Here is a 17,828-nt window from a genome sequence, read left to right on the forward strand (position 1 = left end):
CGTGGAACACAGCGTGTGATCATGTTTTAAAATTACTGTATGCATCATATACATTATAATATTTTATTAGATGATTGGTTCTATTATGTGTGAATTGTGATTCCATCAACTTTATTTAAAATGATTGATAATTTAATGTTTTTTTTTTTGGCAGTTTTGAAAGTGAAATTAACATATGATTATGGATATATTAAGAAGAATTATTTTAAGAAAATTATTCATCTTGTCACTTGACAAATGCAATTACAGTCAGATTAACATACGTGGCAAAAGCTCAAGTCTCCTGTATATATAATATATCAGGTTGAGTCGTCAATCCTTTTCTTTTTCATTTTTTTTTTCCTTTTATTTTCTAATTCTTTTTGCGGGACATTTTGATCGTAAACTCTTGTTGAGGTCACAACTAGGGACGTGATCAGCTTTCAGTAATTTTTAATTGTTGAGTTATATATCATTATTTAATTAAGCATTAATTGAAAGAATTGTGGAATTGTGTGCAAATTTAGCTCCCAGCTTGTGTCTTTGATGCTAAAACCAACTTCTTATTCGGGCCTCCGGATTGTGCTCACGTGTGAAAATGAATTAATAGGCTTTGGCAAGAAACCTACGGACTGCTAAAAGCAATTTTAGTTATAAAATTATTTCGGTTTGTAGTTCTCTAAAAATAATTTTATATTATTTAAATTTTTGATAATTATATTCAGAAAAATTAGACCGTCACCATCCCTAGTTCTGCTGAGGCCCATCCCTGTTCACTCACTCCCACCTACTCCTTAATTTTGTTAACTCCATAATGGATGACAAATTAGGATCCAAATGAAATTCTCCATTTACAAGAGTCTTATGGGATTGATAAATGGAAAAATTAGTGAACAAAAGGGACAGGAAATGAGAAATTAGAAACAAATACATTATTCATCTAAAGTTCAATGTAGTATAAAACTGAAGTCCACCTGGTTAATGACTTTCAAAAAAAAAAAATATAAACCAATTGGATAAAACTGAAGACCACTAGAGAAGAATGAACAAATTGTATTGCAAAAAAATAAATTAAGAAAACCTGTTCTATATTTAAATTATGCAAAAGTCTTCGGAACCAAAAAAAAAGTGGTTAAAAGCCTCAGCCCAACGAGTTGAACGTCTTTTACTATAAATTTTTGAAACTTTATTTTAATCTCCTTCATCCTCGGTACTTGCTTCTAGCGGTGTAACTTGAGTTGGACTCATTCCAAGTTCGAACTATTTTTACAATTAAGGTTGGATTTGGGTCCAAAATTTTGAATCCAAACTTAATTACGATTGAATTTGAGTTGAAAAGCTAGTAATTTGAGTCAATCTCAACCTAAATTATAATATTTTTTTTAAAAAAATTATATATAATATTTAAATTATGATCACTTTTTTCTTTTTAACTTTATTGATTTACATCTGTATGTTAAAACTTTGGAGAATTAATTTTTTAAGAATTTGTTTATAATTTATTAAAAATTTGTAATAATAATAATAATTTTTATTTTTTTTATTTTTTTTTATGTCAAACTAACTTAAGATCACATTAAATTTTTTATTTGACAAATTAGTCATATGAATAACTCAATTTTTCTAATTTGAAATATCAACCCAAGTTACAAACCCGAATTTAAGTAATTATAGTTGAAGGTGGGATTTGGTTCAAGTTATACTCCAACCCACCCAATTCATCCAACGTTAAATAAGTTATTAGTAGTACGTGGGAAGACCAAGAGAAATATCATATGCGAAACTAATAAACATAATGTAAAATTTTAGAATTGAGTCTTAAAATGAGAATAGGTCTGTTTTGGCTCAGATAAGGGTACAAACTGCAAACCGCAAAACTGTCATTGTTGTTTCACGAGGAATGCAAGTGGCCTATAGAAATAATCTTTGAAATTCCACCACCGGAATGACAATTACCGATGGAACTCTAACCGTCAATTCATTTTGGGCTTTGGCTTGGGCCTCCACTAAAGCAATCTTTCAGGTTTAAAGAATGTATGGTTTGTCTATGGTTTGGGCCTTTGGCTCTTAATAATTTGGTCGACCAAGTCTTTAAAGTTGTAAACAAAACCCATGTAAATAATACTTTACTAAGTAACACTCAATAAAATAATCTTGAATTTCTGAAAAAAAAAAAAAAAAGAAAAGAAAAGAGAAAGAAATACAAGAATTACCTAAAGGTAGATAAATTATTAAGCAAATGTATCATTTTTATTTTGTTTTTTTATTTGTGTGGTGAATTATAATTGATTAGGACCACATCATACTAGATCATATAATAATTTCTTCATAAAGAGTCTTTACTAAAGACTAACAAATAATTGAAAAAAATAGTAAAATTGAGGATCAATAACACAAAATCATTTTGATATTATATCCAAGCATAACACCTAATAAAAATTATCTTGGGCATTTACAACTTAAATGTAAGAAAATAATTCCATCTTTTTTTCAAAAAGAAAAAAAAGAAAAGGAAAACATCCACCACAAAATTTTCAAGATGAGACTTTTAAGACTCTTTGAGTTTAGGTGCCAAGGATAAGAAAGTTAAAGTTATACTAATAAGGGTAGATTACAAAGATGACTACTACAAGCAATTGGATGGGCGTGAGGATGAGTTTGTCCAAAAGTGGCATGTAACACCCATTTTCAGGAATCTTCACGTGGTATGTCTTCTACATTAATGTATAAGACGAACTTAATTTATATCTTATTATATACCCCAATTTCTTAAACAAAACGGAAGAGGATAATGCCTAATCAATAACCCAGCCTCCCAATTATCTACTGTAATTAATTATTATTATTATTACTACTTATTATTTTACTTAAAATGGAATGGTCCTGAAGATATTTTGTTTAATTTCTTACTAATCTCAGTGTGTTAATTTGTTTACCCTTAATATACGAATTTCTGCTTGGCTTGTTAGCATTCTACCGCAATTAAAATGGTTAAGTTTCTACGAATTTCTCCTTGGTTTAATTATTAATTATTAGCTTCTTATTTTTTCTTTTTTGGCAGATTTTATTTTTATGTTCTTAATAACTTATGGGGCCACTTAAATGGTGAAAAAATATCAGATGGTCAGCCTACTTAGGGGTCAATTGTTTCTCCTCAAAATAGGGGCTAGTTGGAATAACGTGTCATTAGATGGAGGTACCATCAGCTTTTGGGATATGGGTATGGGTTGCCACATCGTTAACAAAGCCGTTGTTTTAACCGAGGAGAGTGTCACTTGTCGAGATCTATCACAGAGGTACACTACCTGTTATTTATTTATTTATTGTAGGTAAATGGGATTATCCCTTAATTGGTTAAGCGTTTAACTTTCATGAGGATTTTTTTTTTTTTTTTTTTTTGTTTTTTTTTTTTTTTTGAATGTTAATATACGAAGATAGTTTTAAAATATAAAATTGTATAAAAATTTGTCTAGTTTAAAATATTTAATTGAAAAAAAATATCTTTTCTACTGAAAATAATTTATATTTTTTAAAAATTATTTTTAAAAGGGACAAATGAAACAAACCCTATAGTTGGATGATTTTTCTAGCTTCCTTCATCTCCACATTCACAAACTATCACTTTCATCTGCACACAAATTTGATCATCAACCCCAAAATAATGATTTTAAGTTATTGATGTCAAAACACTTGTAATCCTGTAGACTGCTAAGCAACTATAATTTTTTTTTTTTTTTTCAAATTCCATTTTATTTTAAAGAATACAAATATTTTTTTCATTCTTCCAAAATCCCATTTCCAAAAATATACAATATCAAATAATATAATTATTCCAATGATTTGGAAATTGAATGTTTATAAGTTAATCGGAAAGGAATTAAATAGCAAATGACAGAATGAATCAAAATTTTAATATTCATTTATTTTTACAGCATTAACTGGAAAACAGAGGACAGAAGAGAGTAGTCGCGGAATTCACCATCTTTATTGCATATTCTTGTTGCTCTTCCCACACTCAACTTCTCACTTTCCTCAGTTTACCAAGGAAAAAAAGATCTCACCAACCTCTCACACACACAAAATAGTTGTATATATATATATATATATATATAATGACACACACAGACACACGGATACATTCATATGCATTTGGAAAGAGTGTAAGTGAAAATAGAGAGGAGAGAGTGTTCGAAAAACTTTTGGCAAGGAATCATATCCTTTTTGTGAAATTTTGTAAGAGTTTTGAGAGAGATGAGGGATTTCAAGACAAGGTTATCTTCATGGTGGTCTACAATATCATCATCTCCAAAGCTTGTGTGTTTCATAATTCCATTGATTGTGGTGTCTGGATTTGTTATTTTATTGGGTCCAAAAACCTCCAATTGGGTATCTATTCCTCACAACTATACTTGGCTATGGAGTTCTTCAAATACTTCTCCTTTACCTTCTGCAACCGGAGGCAATCACACACAAGAAGCTCTGTCAAATGATTCTCTTGTTAACCGCTCTGCCTCACCACCCCTTTCCATAGAAGCCAAAGATATTCAACAACGAGTAAGACCCTTTTCCTATATATATATATATAAATATGTTTGTTTCTTGTGTGTTTATATACATATAAATATTTTTACTTTTTTTTTCTTCAACATTTACACTCATATATATATTTTTTGAATTATGGATGGTTGTACAGATTTATATAAATGTGTACTGTATCATATATGTATGTGTATAAGATAATCTGATTCTCTCTCTGAGTTTTTTTTCCCTTCTTTTATTGTTAATTGAAATTAGAATTCATTTATATGATGGAGTTCTTAGTATTAGCATTCTTATGTTTTTATACAAAAGATTTTTTTATGTGGCACACTGCCACCCTGTATACAAAGTTGACATATTTGTATATATTTTTAATTTAATTACTTCAGGATAATCAATCAAAATCAATTTTTATTTACTCGTGGGTTTTAAGATTTCTTATTATTGATAAAATCTCACCAATCGAACAGTGTTTAAGGCAATAAGTCAAATGCCGTGTTTGGGCCGCAATCTTAGTTAAATATTTGCCTCAAAATCATCAATCCCAATTTGTGGTTCATTAGGTAACACATTTGTCCATTACTAAGCGGACATCAAGGTTCACATCCCATTTTCTATACTTTGTGAAAGAAGAAGGAACAAAAATTTACTTGAGGCAGAGTATGCATGTATCTATTAGATTTCTCTCAAAAACAAATTTCTTCTATTATATTGATTTGAGGCAGAGTATGCATGTATGTATTAGATTTCCCTAAAACTTGTTTTAAGAGATGATAATAACTACTAAAGCCTATTTGACTTCTCATTAATATCATATGGATGCCAAAGGACCTTCATAGAAGGATATATATGTATATACTTATAAAAGAAGTAGGACTTTAAATTTACAGTTAAGTGCAACTAAACCGTGACTTCCTTTTTCTTTCGGGTTTCAATTCTGTTGTGTGCGCCTTGCTTTGATTGTGGTGGGAAACTAGGGATTGCTGATTAATGAATGCAACAGGTGGGGAAGAAGGAAGATGGGTTGAATACTAGTATGAATGAGAGTCTTCCTACTCCCATGACTGCGGGATTACACAGCAATTTGGAGAGGCTTGAGGCCGGTCTTGTACAAGCTCGTGCTGCAATACGAGAAGCTAAAAATGGAAATCAAACACACGACCCCAACTACGTCCCAACTGGTCCAATTTACTGGAATGCCAAGGCCTTCCACAGGTACCCCCATTTCAGAATGTTTCAATGTTTTTTCAGGAAAACACTAGGAAGTCTGAATTTCATCATTAACACTTCCTAGTAATGGCATTGCAGGAGCTATTTAGAAATGGAAAGACAATTTAAGGTATATGTCTATGAAGAAGGAGATCCCCCGGTTTTTCATAGCAGTCGCTGTGATGGCGTACTTGCTATAGAGGGACACTTCATCCATCACATGGAGATTAGCCAGTTTCGAACCAGAGATCCAGAGACAGCCCATGTTTATTTCCTTCCATTCAGTGTGGTATCAATAGTTGAGTACGTTTATGTGGTTGACTCCCGTGAGTGGGAGGCCATGAAAAATACAGCAGCAGACTATATTGACGTCATTGCCAGAAAATACCTTTATTGGAATCGAAGCCTCGGAGCTGATCACTTCATGCTTGCGTGCCATGATTGGGTAAGGAATCACTACCTTTTCTTCTATTACCGTCACATATACAACAAAAATCAACTAAAACAACAGCTATATTTTAGTTGATTCAGCTTAAACCGGACAATCTAGTTTGGCCAAACATAATTTTGTTTACTAAGCTTTGCAAATATGACCATTACAATCTTATCCAACATATGTATGCACTTAATAATCCAACACTCTGCCCCTAGAATTGCCGACTTGCACCTAGCCCACAAGATCATAGTTAAATTGTATATATGTTTGTTAACTATAGATCATCTCCTTAATGAAACGTCTAATTTATCTTGGTTGGACTTAGTTTATTAACCTTATGCGCCTGAAATTGCTTCAAGCCTGTCTTTGAGGAGTTTTTGTAAACCTATCATTGCAAATAATCTGGTGGAGCTGATAGTTTGGTCAGGTAATAATGAAGAAAAGTAACACAAACACCATGCTCTTCCATTCTGATAATTGTGGTATTGCACTTGATCTAGTTTGAAACCCTTGTCCAAATGTTGCTATGAAAAATCTTGCTAGATTCGTAATTACTATTAGATGTACGTTGAGATCAAATTCTCTCTTATTTGGTCGGGAAAAAAAAAAAACCTTCTCCCTTGCTCTTTGTGAAAAAATCTTGAATTTTGAAGCAGAGCAATTGTTTCTGATTTATAAGCTCTGTTTCTGTTATAAGCAATTGTTTCTGATTTGTAATTATGGAGTAAATTTTTGTGGTGCAGGGGCCTGAAATATCCTTTGCCATTCCTTACCTATACAAGAACTCCATTCGAGCACTATGTAATGCAAATACCTCAGAAAGATTCAACCTCTCCAGAGATGTGTCCATTCCGGAAATCTATCTACCAACGGGTACGACTGAGGGCTTGATCGGTGGCCCATCCCCATCGAAACGATCGATCTTGGTTTTCTATGCCGGAGGAGTTCATGGCCCCATTAGGCCAGTGCTTCTAGAGCATTGGGAGAACAAGGATGAAGATGTTCAAATCCACCAGTACCTCCCAAAAGGTGTCTCATATTACGGGATGATGAGAAAGAGCAAGTATTGCATTTGTCCAAGTGGCTATGAAGTGGCGAGCCCAAGAATGGTTGAGGCTCTTTACATGGGGTGTGTCCCGGTACTCATCAAGGACCATTATGCGATACCATTCAGTGATGTTCTGGATTGGAAGACATTCTCAGTCGAAGTTCCGGTGAAAGAAATTCCCAACCTGAAGAAAATTCTGATGGGTATCTCTCAAAAGCAGTACATAAGAATGCAGAGGAGGGGTCTTCAAGTAAGGAGACATTTCGAGGTTAATATGCCCCCAAAGCGATTCGATGTCTTTCACATGATACTCCATTCAATCTGGCTTAGAAGACTTAATGTTCAAATTTATGATGTTGAAGAATCATGATATCATTAATTGATCGATCCAATTATGGTCTAGTTTAGATTAAAGGAGGTGTATTACAAGTACATTTAGAGATGAACATGTATGATAGTGCTACAAGGAAAATGATTTTAAGGCTTAGAATAAATTGTCTGACCGTAAAGTTTTAATTAATTATGTATGTAAGATAAAAGTACGTAGCATTGCAAATATATGACCACGGTTGTTTATCACTGCTTAGTGATATAATGTTGCACAATATTTTTGATAGTTGGCATTTGTTATGGTTTTTAAATCACTGTCTCATCTATTTATTATATTCTTTTATTTCTATTCTCTCATTTTATTCCTCTTTGTGAAAACTATGCGCGATACCAGTTGAATACGGCATTTCATTCAAGCGAGCCAATGATTTTTGAACTAGATATATTTCAAACGAATTAAGGAAAATAAAAAAGATTAAATTGGAAGGAGACCTAACTATTACATAAAAACAAATTATTTTTTTCTTTGTCTATAAACTCGCATCTATTTGTCTTTAGGACAACTCGAATCAGTACTAAACTTGGCTTCATTCCCAAGCTTTTATTGTCCATATCTTTTATTTTATTTATTTAATTATTTATTCAAGTCCATATCTTTTATTTCATAGTGGCTAATTTATGATAATGCTGGATACGTATCTCTATTGCCACGTGATAAATAGATTTTACTATACCAAGAATTTATTTATTTAATTTAATTGGTGTTTTGTAAATAACTTTCTAAATTATAAATTGTTCCCCTAAATTATAGATTTGTTGCAATTAAAAGCAAACTAATTGTAAAAGACTATTTTACCCTTCCTCTTTAAATTATTACTTATTAAATTATTTTTATTATCTTTTCTCTTATCTAAATATTAATTATACTATTTACCTTAATTTTATTATTAATATCATTTTTCATAAAAATAGAAAAAAAAAATATATTTGAAACTACCATTTTCTAAAATGATTAACTTATTATTAAGACTCTATTATTTATAATAAAAATTAATAAATTCAGTTTAAACTTTTTATCGTGGAAAAATACCTTCTTTTTTATACAATATATTGATGAAAATTTAATAAATTAATTAAATAAAAATACCTTCTTTTTTATGCAATATAATCATAAAAAGATAAGAAATTAATTAAATTATTTTAAAATTTTTGTAACGATCCCAAAACTAATACTTTTTAAACAAAAAAAAAATTCGGCATAACCTCCCCTAAAAATAGGCCTATCACAACCTGTTTAATTGCATTTTTAACCTGTCACGGCTCAAATTCCGAATTCACGGCAATAGTAGATGATAATACACAATCAAATGACCTCGATAATACCTCAAACTAGTATTACTCTCCCCATGCATCAATAAGGTTTACATGTTATCAAATTCACATCTAAAATATCATCAAATACCTTAATTACATTACATAACAAAGTTTTGCAAAATATACATATACACCTTCACACTTCTAGTGCTTTGCAAAAATAATGGGGGATAGGGATCATACAACGTAGGGGATCAAATACAACATATAATTCAATTCCAATTATAAACAATGCAATGCAATGCAATGCATGTCAATGACACTCCCCATTTTCATTCTCAAAACCATCACTTTCAAACGTTAATACAGCCCGCCCTTTGGTAACCCCGCCGCGACACGAGAAGAGGATTGGTTAGTGTCCCTGACCCTTGGTAACCCCGCAGCGTCATTATGGGGCCCAGCTAGCTCAACCACACTAGGGCGACTCCCTAGTCCCCTCTAGGCTATATTAACCTCCGGCCCGTTGGTAACCCCGTAGCGACCGGGTTTATCAAAACCATTTCACAAAAACTATCATTTCCCAAAAATTCCTCATTTTCATTTCAAGACAAATTCTCCCATTTCATGCATCCCAATGACATGTCCATGAATGTACATATAATCTCAATATCATGACAATGTGAAATTTTGGCACAATACAATTAAGCATGGTCTCATACATCACTTTCAGCAAGTTTACACATAGTAGACATAAACTCAAGACATAGGCAAGCTTTTCACATAATACATCACATGTGCATAAACATACATTTCTCTAGACAACATTAAAATAATCATTAACACAATTAATCCCCAAGTAAAGCATGTTAGCACATAAAAGAGGTATAATTCACAAAAAACACCACAAAGCCATCATCTATACATGCTTTTCACATAGACAAGTCATAACCCTAAGACATGAATTTTTTTCTAAACATCACTTACACCTCATTGAAGCAATTAATTCTCAAATTTAGCATGTCTAGCACAACAAAAGAGCATAACTCACAATGGAACAAGAAGAGAGTGGATTAAGATGCCCCTACCTCAAAAATGAGCAAACCCTAGAAAATGGGTCCTAAATTTCGAAGTTCAAAGGGTGCACCAAATCTGGAATTGTTGGTATGTATGCGTAGAGCTCGACACAAGCTTCGTTTTGCCTCAAATGGCACCTCAATCCGACAAAAGATGAAGGAGCAATCAACAATGGAAGCTTAAAGTGAAAAGAAAAGAAAAAAAAAGAAAAGAAGGAGAAGCAGAGAGCGTCTGTCGGGAGAGAGAGAGAAAGGCAGAGACCAATTTTGGTCTCACAATTCACTTAAAAAGTGATGTGGGTCCCACTTCTTTTATAATTTTTTTTCTCATTTTCTTTTTCATTTAAATCACACACCACACAATTATATACAGACATCACAATTTTCAACTGAAGACTTTTAATAAACAATTAATTTCAAAAATCGAAAGTAAATTTATGCAAATTTAATAGAGAATGTCTCATCAAATTAGTATGAATTTTTTTTCATAATTTATTGTAATAAGAAAAAAAGATTAAGTGCAAGTTAATAAGAAAAATGCATTATGGTCATTTAATGAAATATAGACTAAGCATTGAAGCATTCTTCAACAAAATGTGACAGTGGGTACTAGGCACAAAATACTTCAAGAAATCATTTACAAATTTGAACATAGTTCAGGAGTTATTATTATTTTTTCCCCTTTACCTTAATAAATTCGAATTAATTAAGGATAAATTGGGATCAGGTTGAGCAGTTAGAGTTAGAGGTCGGGTTATGGTTAGACAAAGGTTCTTCTTCTTCTTCTTTTTTCCTTCACCTGTTTTTATTATTGTAACTGACCAATTTTAATGATTAAAAAAAAAAAAAAAAAACCTCAAACATAATGTAAATACCATTTTTAAAAATAATTCAAACATTTATTTATGAAACATTATGCGAAAATTAATTTTTAAATATGTTTATATTTTGGAATAAATCATATAAAAAGAAAAACTTACTATGTTTGTTTGCATTAAATCAAAAATACAAAATAAAACTGATTGTGAAAAACATCCTTAATATTTATATTTTATGTTTCCAAATTTATTTACAGCAATTGTTTTTTTATCTACTTCATTGATCCGGATGGACTTGAACCTATTGGATGTAGTTTCTTTTTGGGTTAGGATAAAATTGTTGAGTTGATCAACAATATTTGTCTTATTTTCCTCTTTAAAATTTTGAATCAATGAATAAAAGTTAAGAATGAATTTTTTTCAATGTAAATTGTTGGTATCTCTAGGGCAGTCAATTATTTTCTAGAACATTTGATTCCAAACAAGTGTGTTTATCTTCCATAGCAGGCAGTACTTAATTGATCCGGATGGACTTGAACCTATTGGTGAACGAGTTGAAGGATCAACCCGTCTCCTGATACAATTTGGATAAGACTTTATTCATCCATATATTATTACATGATGGTTACATAATTTACGTAATTTATGACAAGGTTGTATAGGGATGTTAATGTTGGTAAAATATATGCTTAATGTGACTTTTGAGATATAACAACCCTTATACTAATATGTCATGAGATAATTAACAATATGCTAATAAATCATTAATTAAATATGCAACTCTATATTTAATTAAATATACAAAATAAAGCAATAAAATAATAATAATATGCAAGGAATGAACCTGGACCGAGGCTAGTATTGGATACTATGTCCTTAAGACAGATTCGCCCCGCTATGGTGCTAACGGACTCAGTGGTGTCTATCTCTCAGGATACAACGGTCTACATCCACCAGTAGCAGCACTACAAATTCGTGGAGACGGCGAACCTCCTCCTTGTAATACTCTCTCTGACTCAAAAATGCATCTATATTTACTATATAAATGCTGAATTGGGTGTAATCCGAACCAAATGGTTCGGACCAATCTTAATATGGCTCGATGAAATTGGATTAGGATCGAAGTGGCTCGAACCACTTAACCTATGGTTTGAACCCACTTGGGTTGGGTTCTAGTCTAGAGAGGGAGATAGAAGAAAATGAAAATGAATGAATTGCAAATGATCTAAAGGGGGGTATTTATAGAAACAGAAATGCCTTTTCGAATGGGGTGCGTCTTTTCATCATTGGACACAACCATTGCAATAGGTTGCAATGGTTCACATGGTGTCTGTTCACCAATAGACACATCCATTCCAATAGGTTGCAATGGTTCACATGGTATCTGTTCACCAATAGACACATCCATTCCAATAGGTTGCAATGGTTCACATGGTGTCTGTTCACCAATAGACACATCCATTCCAATAGGTTGCAATGTGCCTTTTCGAGTGGGTGCAACTATGGGTTATGATGGTTCGGAAAAAGGTGTAACCCTTTGGAAAAAACTAAAAGTGATTTTTTAATGTAAAAAGTGTAACCCTTTAGAAAAAACTAAAATATGATTTTTTTTAATTTAAAAGGTGTAACCTTTTAGAAAAACTAAAAAGTAGTTTTTTTTTAATTCAAAAAACCAACCACCCAAAAACCCCACTCATTTGTGAAACCCATTTAAATAAGCCCAGCCCAAAATTAGGCCCAATCCAAAATTCCAAAAAAAATAATATGGACTTTACAATTAGGCCCAAGCCCAAGCCCAAATCCTAAACTCAGCTTATTTAAATTTCAATTTGTTTCAACATTTTTTCCATGTGGGACAAACACTTCCCACATTTTGCATACCCATTTAGGCTTATCAAAACACTACACTTTGGAGCTAATTTCTCATTCATCCGGAAATGGATTTCAGAAAGTAAATATACCATGTTCATCTCCTTGCGAAGAGAAACGCGCTTGTCTAGAGATCCATAAAAAATTATTAGCAGAATCTATTTCAAATCTCATCCAAAGTTTATGTTTTTAATACCCCCATTTCCAACAATCCCCCACATGAATGGAAATTTGCGTAAAATGCAAAAGATGAACATGTAGACACTAGAGAGAGTATAATCAAAAAGTTACTGCATCAGGATAGGTGGCTTTTGGCTTTGAACCTTCCCTAGTGTATTGCTATCGGATTTACTGGCTAACTAGTGAACGCGATGTCTTGAACTGTTCAGCCGTTTGTGTAAACCAAGACAATAACAAACACACAGTAGCTTTCCTCACAAAGTTGGTTCTCATTGTTGTGTTCATTTTGGCCCCGAACAAGTCCTGGTATTCAATTAGTGCTCTAGAAAACTTAGCCTTTATAGTTCTCATAGAAGCGGCCCTACTTCACACTCATATAGGTGACTTCTTATTAAGAGTATCCTACCAAACCCCACTTGAATTTTCAAGGTATAAGAGTCATTAAAAGCGTAGTTTATCCTGATCATCGCTGTAGGTAGCACTGTCTCATCATAGAAATGGGTAGAAGATTTATATCTTCCCAGTGCTTCTGGTGAGTCACTCAGAATTTCTGTTGTCCCTTTGAACCTAGATCTTGGGATCTCCAGTAAGCTAGGTTGGGTTTCCATTAAGGTGACTCGTTAGCTTTCGGCTTTAAACCCCATTCCCCTCGATGAACTGTACAATTGCTCTCTAGTACAACCTTCAATTTTATATGTAGCCACAAGGTTGTGTTTAGAAATATTACACTCTGCAGAGATTTCTCTAGGTGAGAGCAACTGTATACTTTGTGCCCTAAAATTGCTTATTGTTAGCAATATCATTTTCTTTAGTGGCACAGGTGTAGACTTACTTTGAATTTTCCTCTAGGTGAAGTCTATTGACTTCCCTATTTGATTTATTCAAAGTTTCTAACTTTGAGTTATATTAAGAACATAGAACTACACCTTTAATATAAAAGACATATCCACTATTGGATTTGAAGTCTTTAATATCCCATATCCAGATTGCATCACTGTTACACCTCCAATTTAGTTAGATACCTCGATCTATGCAATATTGGATTTAGGGTGTATCTCAACTACCCAATTTATTGTTTTTTAGTGATCCGACCCTGGATTGAAAATGTGCAATTAAACACAGTCATTAAGATGCCTTGTAATCTCAACCAATGATATACTTTGACTAGTATTTATATTTGAGATTTACATCTACAAAAGTTAGCTAGGCTTTTGTTATCATAACTAGTATTATCTCAATCTCACTCTATTGAGAATATACTATGTTATTAGATGTTAAATCTTTCATATCAAATATACTAATTAGTATATCATTAATAATTTTTTTTTTTTTTTAAGGCATACAATGACTTATACATCACATTTATGTCATTGTCTTGGTACTAGTTTTAATCCACTCAAGGACTTATAAGCTTGCACACTTTACTCTTCAACTAGAACAAATAACTCAGCTCTTCCGCTGGAAAAAGAACTTTTCTAGTTGTTCCATAATATTTTCCTCATAGGAAACAACATGCACTATTGTTATAATACTATAAATGATTTTTGGTTCTATCCAAAATTTCTTAGGTTTAAGAACCCTACATTTATAAGTATTTCTGTTAAGATGAGTGACTCGTAACAAATTTCATCTATGGATAATATCTCCCCACAACTTTGGGATAATCCTGAAATTTTATCTCTAATGTATTTATTATGATTTTTCAACTATGAAAGTACCATATATTAAATACTTCACCTCATCTACCTTTTCAAGGTTCCATATTCGCTTCTCAACAAGCATATATAATAGTCTCTAGTGCATATGTACTCACTTTATCTTTAGCATATTCTTATAATAATTCACCGACATTACCGTGAATTAATGCTAAAGATATTAATTACAATGGGTTCTAATTAATATTTGTTTTTACTTCTTTTATATTTGTAAATTGAGTTATTCATGTTTAGGTTCATGTTAAGTCAGTCATATTAACATGTTATAACCTTTCATGTGTCACACATCACATAACTCAATCATTTAAGCAAATAATTATCTTATTATTTAAGCTTTGGATACAATCACCACAGAGTGAGCACTCACTTCTTAGCTATCATTACTAGTCAAAAGTGAGTTCTTAACTATCATTACTAGCTTAGATTAAGTACACTCTTCTCATATTTCACTACTAGGTTATGATGAGCACCCACTTTTTAGCTATTACCACTAGCTTGAAGTTAAGTTTGTTTAGCTATCAATTCTAATAGTTCATAATTTTAGTACACACTTATCTAAGTAGTCTACCTTGGTAGTAGAGTAATTTGTTTTAAAGAATATTCTTCAAAAACTACTACTTTACAAGTAGTATTATTCCCTCCTACATGAGCAGATATGATGAATAACTCAAATAGCTTATGGCTAAAATAGCTACTCATCACCCTCGTGTTTTTTACTATCAAGTTGAGAGCTAGAGCCAACTAACAGATTTTCCATCTTCCTCTTAGGTTCTGTGCACCTCATTAATCATTTTAACTTATAGCTAAGCTACATTGTTTGCAACTCAGTAACATTTTAGCTTTTAGCTAAATTGTATATTAGAGTTAACTAGTTTGATTTGGCTTGTCTCAGTGTACTAACTTAGTGTATCCATAACATTAAACTCTTTAGAGTTATCGAAAAACCTTTTCTTATTTAGCCCATTCACAACTATACGTGTCTTAGACACTAGTATAGATCTTTCTCCCTTAACTATTGGAAGAATTGACATACTTAGACTAATCAATTTTTGTCTGTTGTATTAAATACACAAACCAGTCATGAACTCATACAAAATTAATAATATCACACATTAAATAAGCTATATTGTAAAATTAAATTACTACGTACACTAAGTAATTCAACCACATATCTCAATATTATAATTTCAAATAATAAACTTTTGTAAAAATAATATTGAATTTGCATAACAATATAGTTTCATATTATATCACATGATTAATTATATCACATAATTAATTTAAGAAAAAAAGATTTGTGGCTCATTCTCCAATAAACATACTAGAAAATTAGGACCAAAAGATGTAGACGTTCTAGCCTACAAGAAAATGATATGCACTGATGTTATAACCTATCAAAGGTTTTATATAACGATCCACTCCATCACATAGTATGATATTGTCCATTTTGGGATCAAGCCCGCACGATTTTATTATTGGATTTTATCTCAAAAGGCCTTGTACCAATTGGAGATAACACCACTACATAAAATCACTTTACCTTTCCCTTACGTAGGTGGTGTGGGACTGTGCACCTGTAACTTGCTCAATGTGATAACATGTTAGTGCCTCTTACACCCGCCCACGGCACACCCACCCACAAGGTTGCCACATTATAGGTCTCACTTTAACTTTCTTAAGAGAAAGTACAACCTTAGTTAGACACCCCCACATTTTTAAGAATTTATAAGAAGGTTTTCGAATTTTTTATAATTCATATGGTGTCACATTTCTAAAGTTTCATCTTTGCTTCGTGGCAAATACACATAACGGTATCTTGTGCAACCAATGATAAAAGTAACGAAGTATCTTTTTTCACCTCTAGTTGATACATGTTTAAGGTAATGTCATATACTTCATAATATCATATTACAAAAGTAAATAATTCAACCAATATTGAATAATTCAATAATCCACTTATATAACATGCTTCAATTTTACATAATATTGAATGCATTAATATTTAACATATTATCATATAATAATGTATATAACATTATTTTATCATATTTCAACTATTAGTATAATATCTACTTGTTTATATCTTAAATAGAAACATATAATAAAATCTACGCAAGGAAGGAATCTGTCTTAAGATTGTTGGTAAAATATATGCTTAATGTGACTTTTAAGATATAACAACCTTTATACTAATATGTCATGAGATAATTAACAATATGCTAATAAATTATTAATTAAATATGCAACTCTATATTTAATTAAATATACAAAATAAAGCAATAAAATAATAATAATATGCAAGGAATGAACCTGGACCGAGGCTAGTATTGGATACAATGTCCTTAAGACAGATTCGCCCTGCTATGGTGCTAACGGATTCAGTGGCGTCTATCTCCCAGGATACAACGGTCTACATCCACCAGTAGCAGCACTACAAACTCGTGGATACGGCGAACCTCCTCCTTGTAATACTCTTTTTGACTCAAAAATGCATCTATATACTATATAAATGCTGAATTGGGTGTAATCCGAACCAAATGGTTCGGACCAATCTTAATATGGCTCGATGAAATTGGATTAGGATCGAAGTGGCTCGAACCACTTAACCTATGGTTTGAACCCACTTGGGTTGGGTTCTAGTCTAGAGAGGGAGATAGAAGAAAATGAAAATAAATGAATTGCAAATGATCTAAAGGGGGGTATTTATAGAAACAGAAATGCCTTTTCGAATGGGGTGCGTCTTTTCATCATTAGACACAACCATTACAATAGGTTGCATGGTTCACATGGTGTCTGTTCACCAATAGACACATCCATTCCAATAGGTTGCAATGTGCCTTTTCAAGTGGGTGCAACTATGGGTTATGATGGTTCGGAAAAAGGTGTAACCCTTTGGAAAAAACTAAAAGTGGTTTTTTAATTTAAAAGGTGTAACCCTTTAGAAAAAACTAAAATATGGTTTTTTTTAATTTAAAAGGTGTAACCTTTTAGAAAAACTAAAAAGTAGTTTTTTTTTAATTCAAAAAACTAACCACCCAAAAACCCCACTCATTTGTGAAACCCATTTAAATAAGCCCAGCCCAAAATTAGGTCCAATCCAAAATTCCAAAAAAGAATAATCTGGACTTTACAATTAGGCTCAAGCCCAAGCCCAAATCCTAAACTCAGCTTATTTAAATTTCAATTTGTTTCAACATTTTTTCCATGTGGGACAAACACTTCCCACATTTTGCATACCCATTTAGGCTTATCAAAACACTACACTTTGGAGCTAATTTCTCATTCATCCGGAAATGGATTTCAGAAAGTAAATATACC

General features: G+C 32.1%; 1 protein-coding gene across 1 annotated transcript; it reads left to right on the forward strand.

Moving 5' to 3' along the window:
• The first annotated feature begins 3,866 nt into the window (after nucleotides 1-3,866).
• On the forward strand, nucleotides 3,867-7,791 carry LOC132313399 (probable glycosyltransferase At5g03795). The gene is made up of 4 exons (XM_059812147.1): nucleotides 3,867-4,533; nucleotides 5,522-5,733; nucleotides 5,827-6,172; nucleotides 6,907-7,791. Exons 1-4 carry the CDS (start codon nucleotides 4,231-4,233, stop codon nucleotides 7,579-7,581), a joined length of 1,536 nt encoding a protein of 511 aa, XP_059668130.1. The 5' UTR covers nucleotides 3,867-4,230; the 3' UTR covers nucleotides 7,582-7,791.
• Nucleotides 7,792-17,828: the final 10,037 nt, after the last annotated feature.

This window comes from Cornus florida, unplaced genomic scaffold (assembly GCF_030987335.1).
Source record: "Cornus florida cultivar Cherokee Brave unplaced genomic scaffold, ASM3098733v1 CherokeeBrave_3.0.0_Hap2_Chr06, whole genome shotgun sequence".
Lineage (NCBI taxonomy): Eukaryota > Viridiplantae > Streptophyta > Magnoliopsida > Cornales > Cornaceae > Cornus > Cornus florida.

Bases quoted from the DNA above. Each gene is read 5' to 3' on its own strand.
- LOC132313399 (XM_059812147.1), top strand. From the start codon at position 4,231: ATGAGGGATTTCAAGACAAGGTTATCTTCATGGTGGTCTACAATATCA. The intron at 5,734-5,826 runs GTACCCCCATTT...ATGGCATTGCAG, and splicing joins AATGCCAAGGCCTTCCACAG to GAGCTATTTAGAAATGGAAA. The intron at 6,173-6,906 runs GTAAGGAATCAC...TTTGTGGTGCAG, and splicing joins TGCTTGCGTGCCATGATTGG to GGGCCTGAAATATCCTTTGC.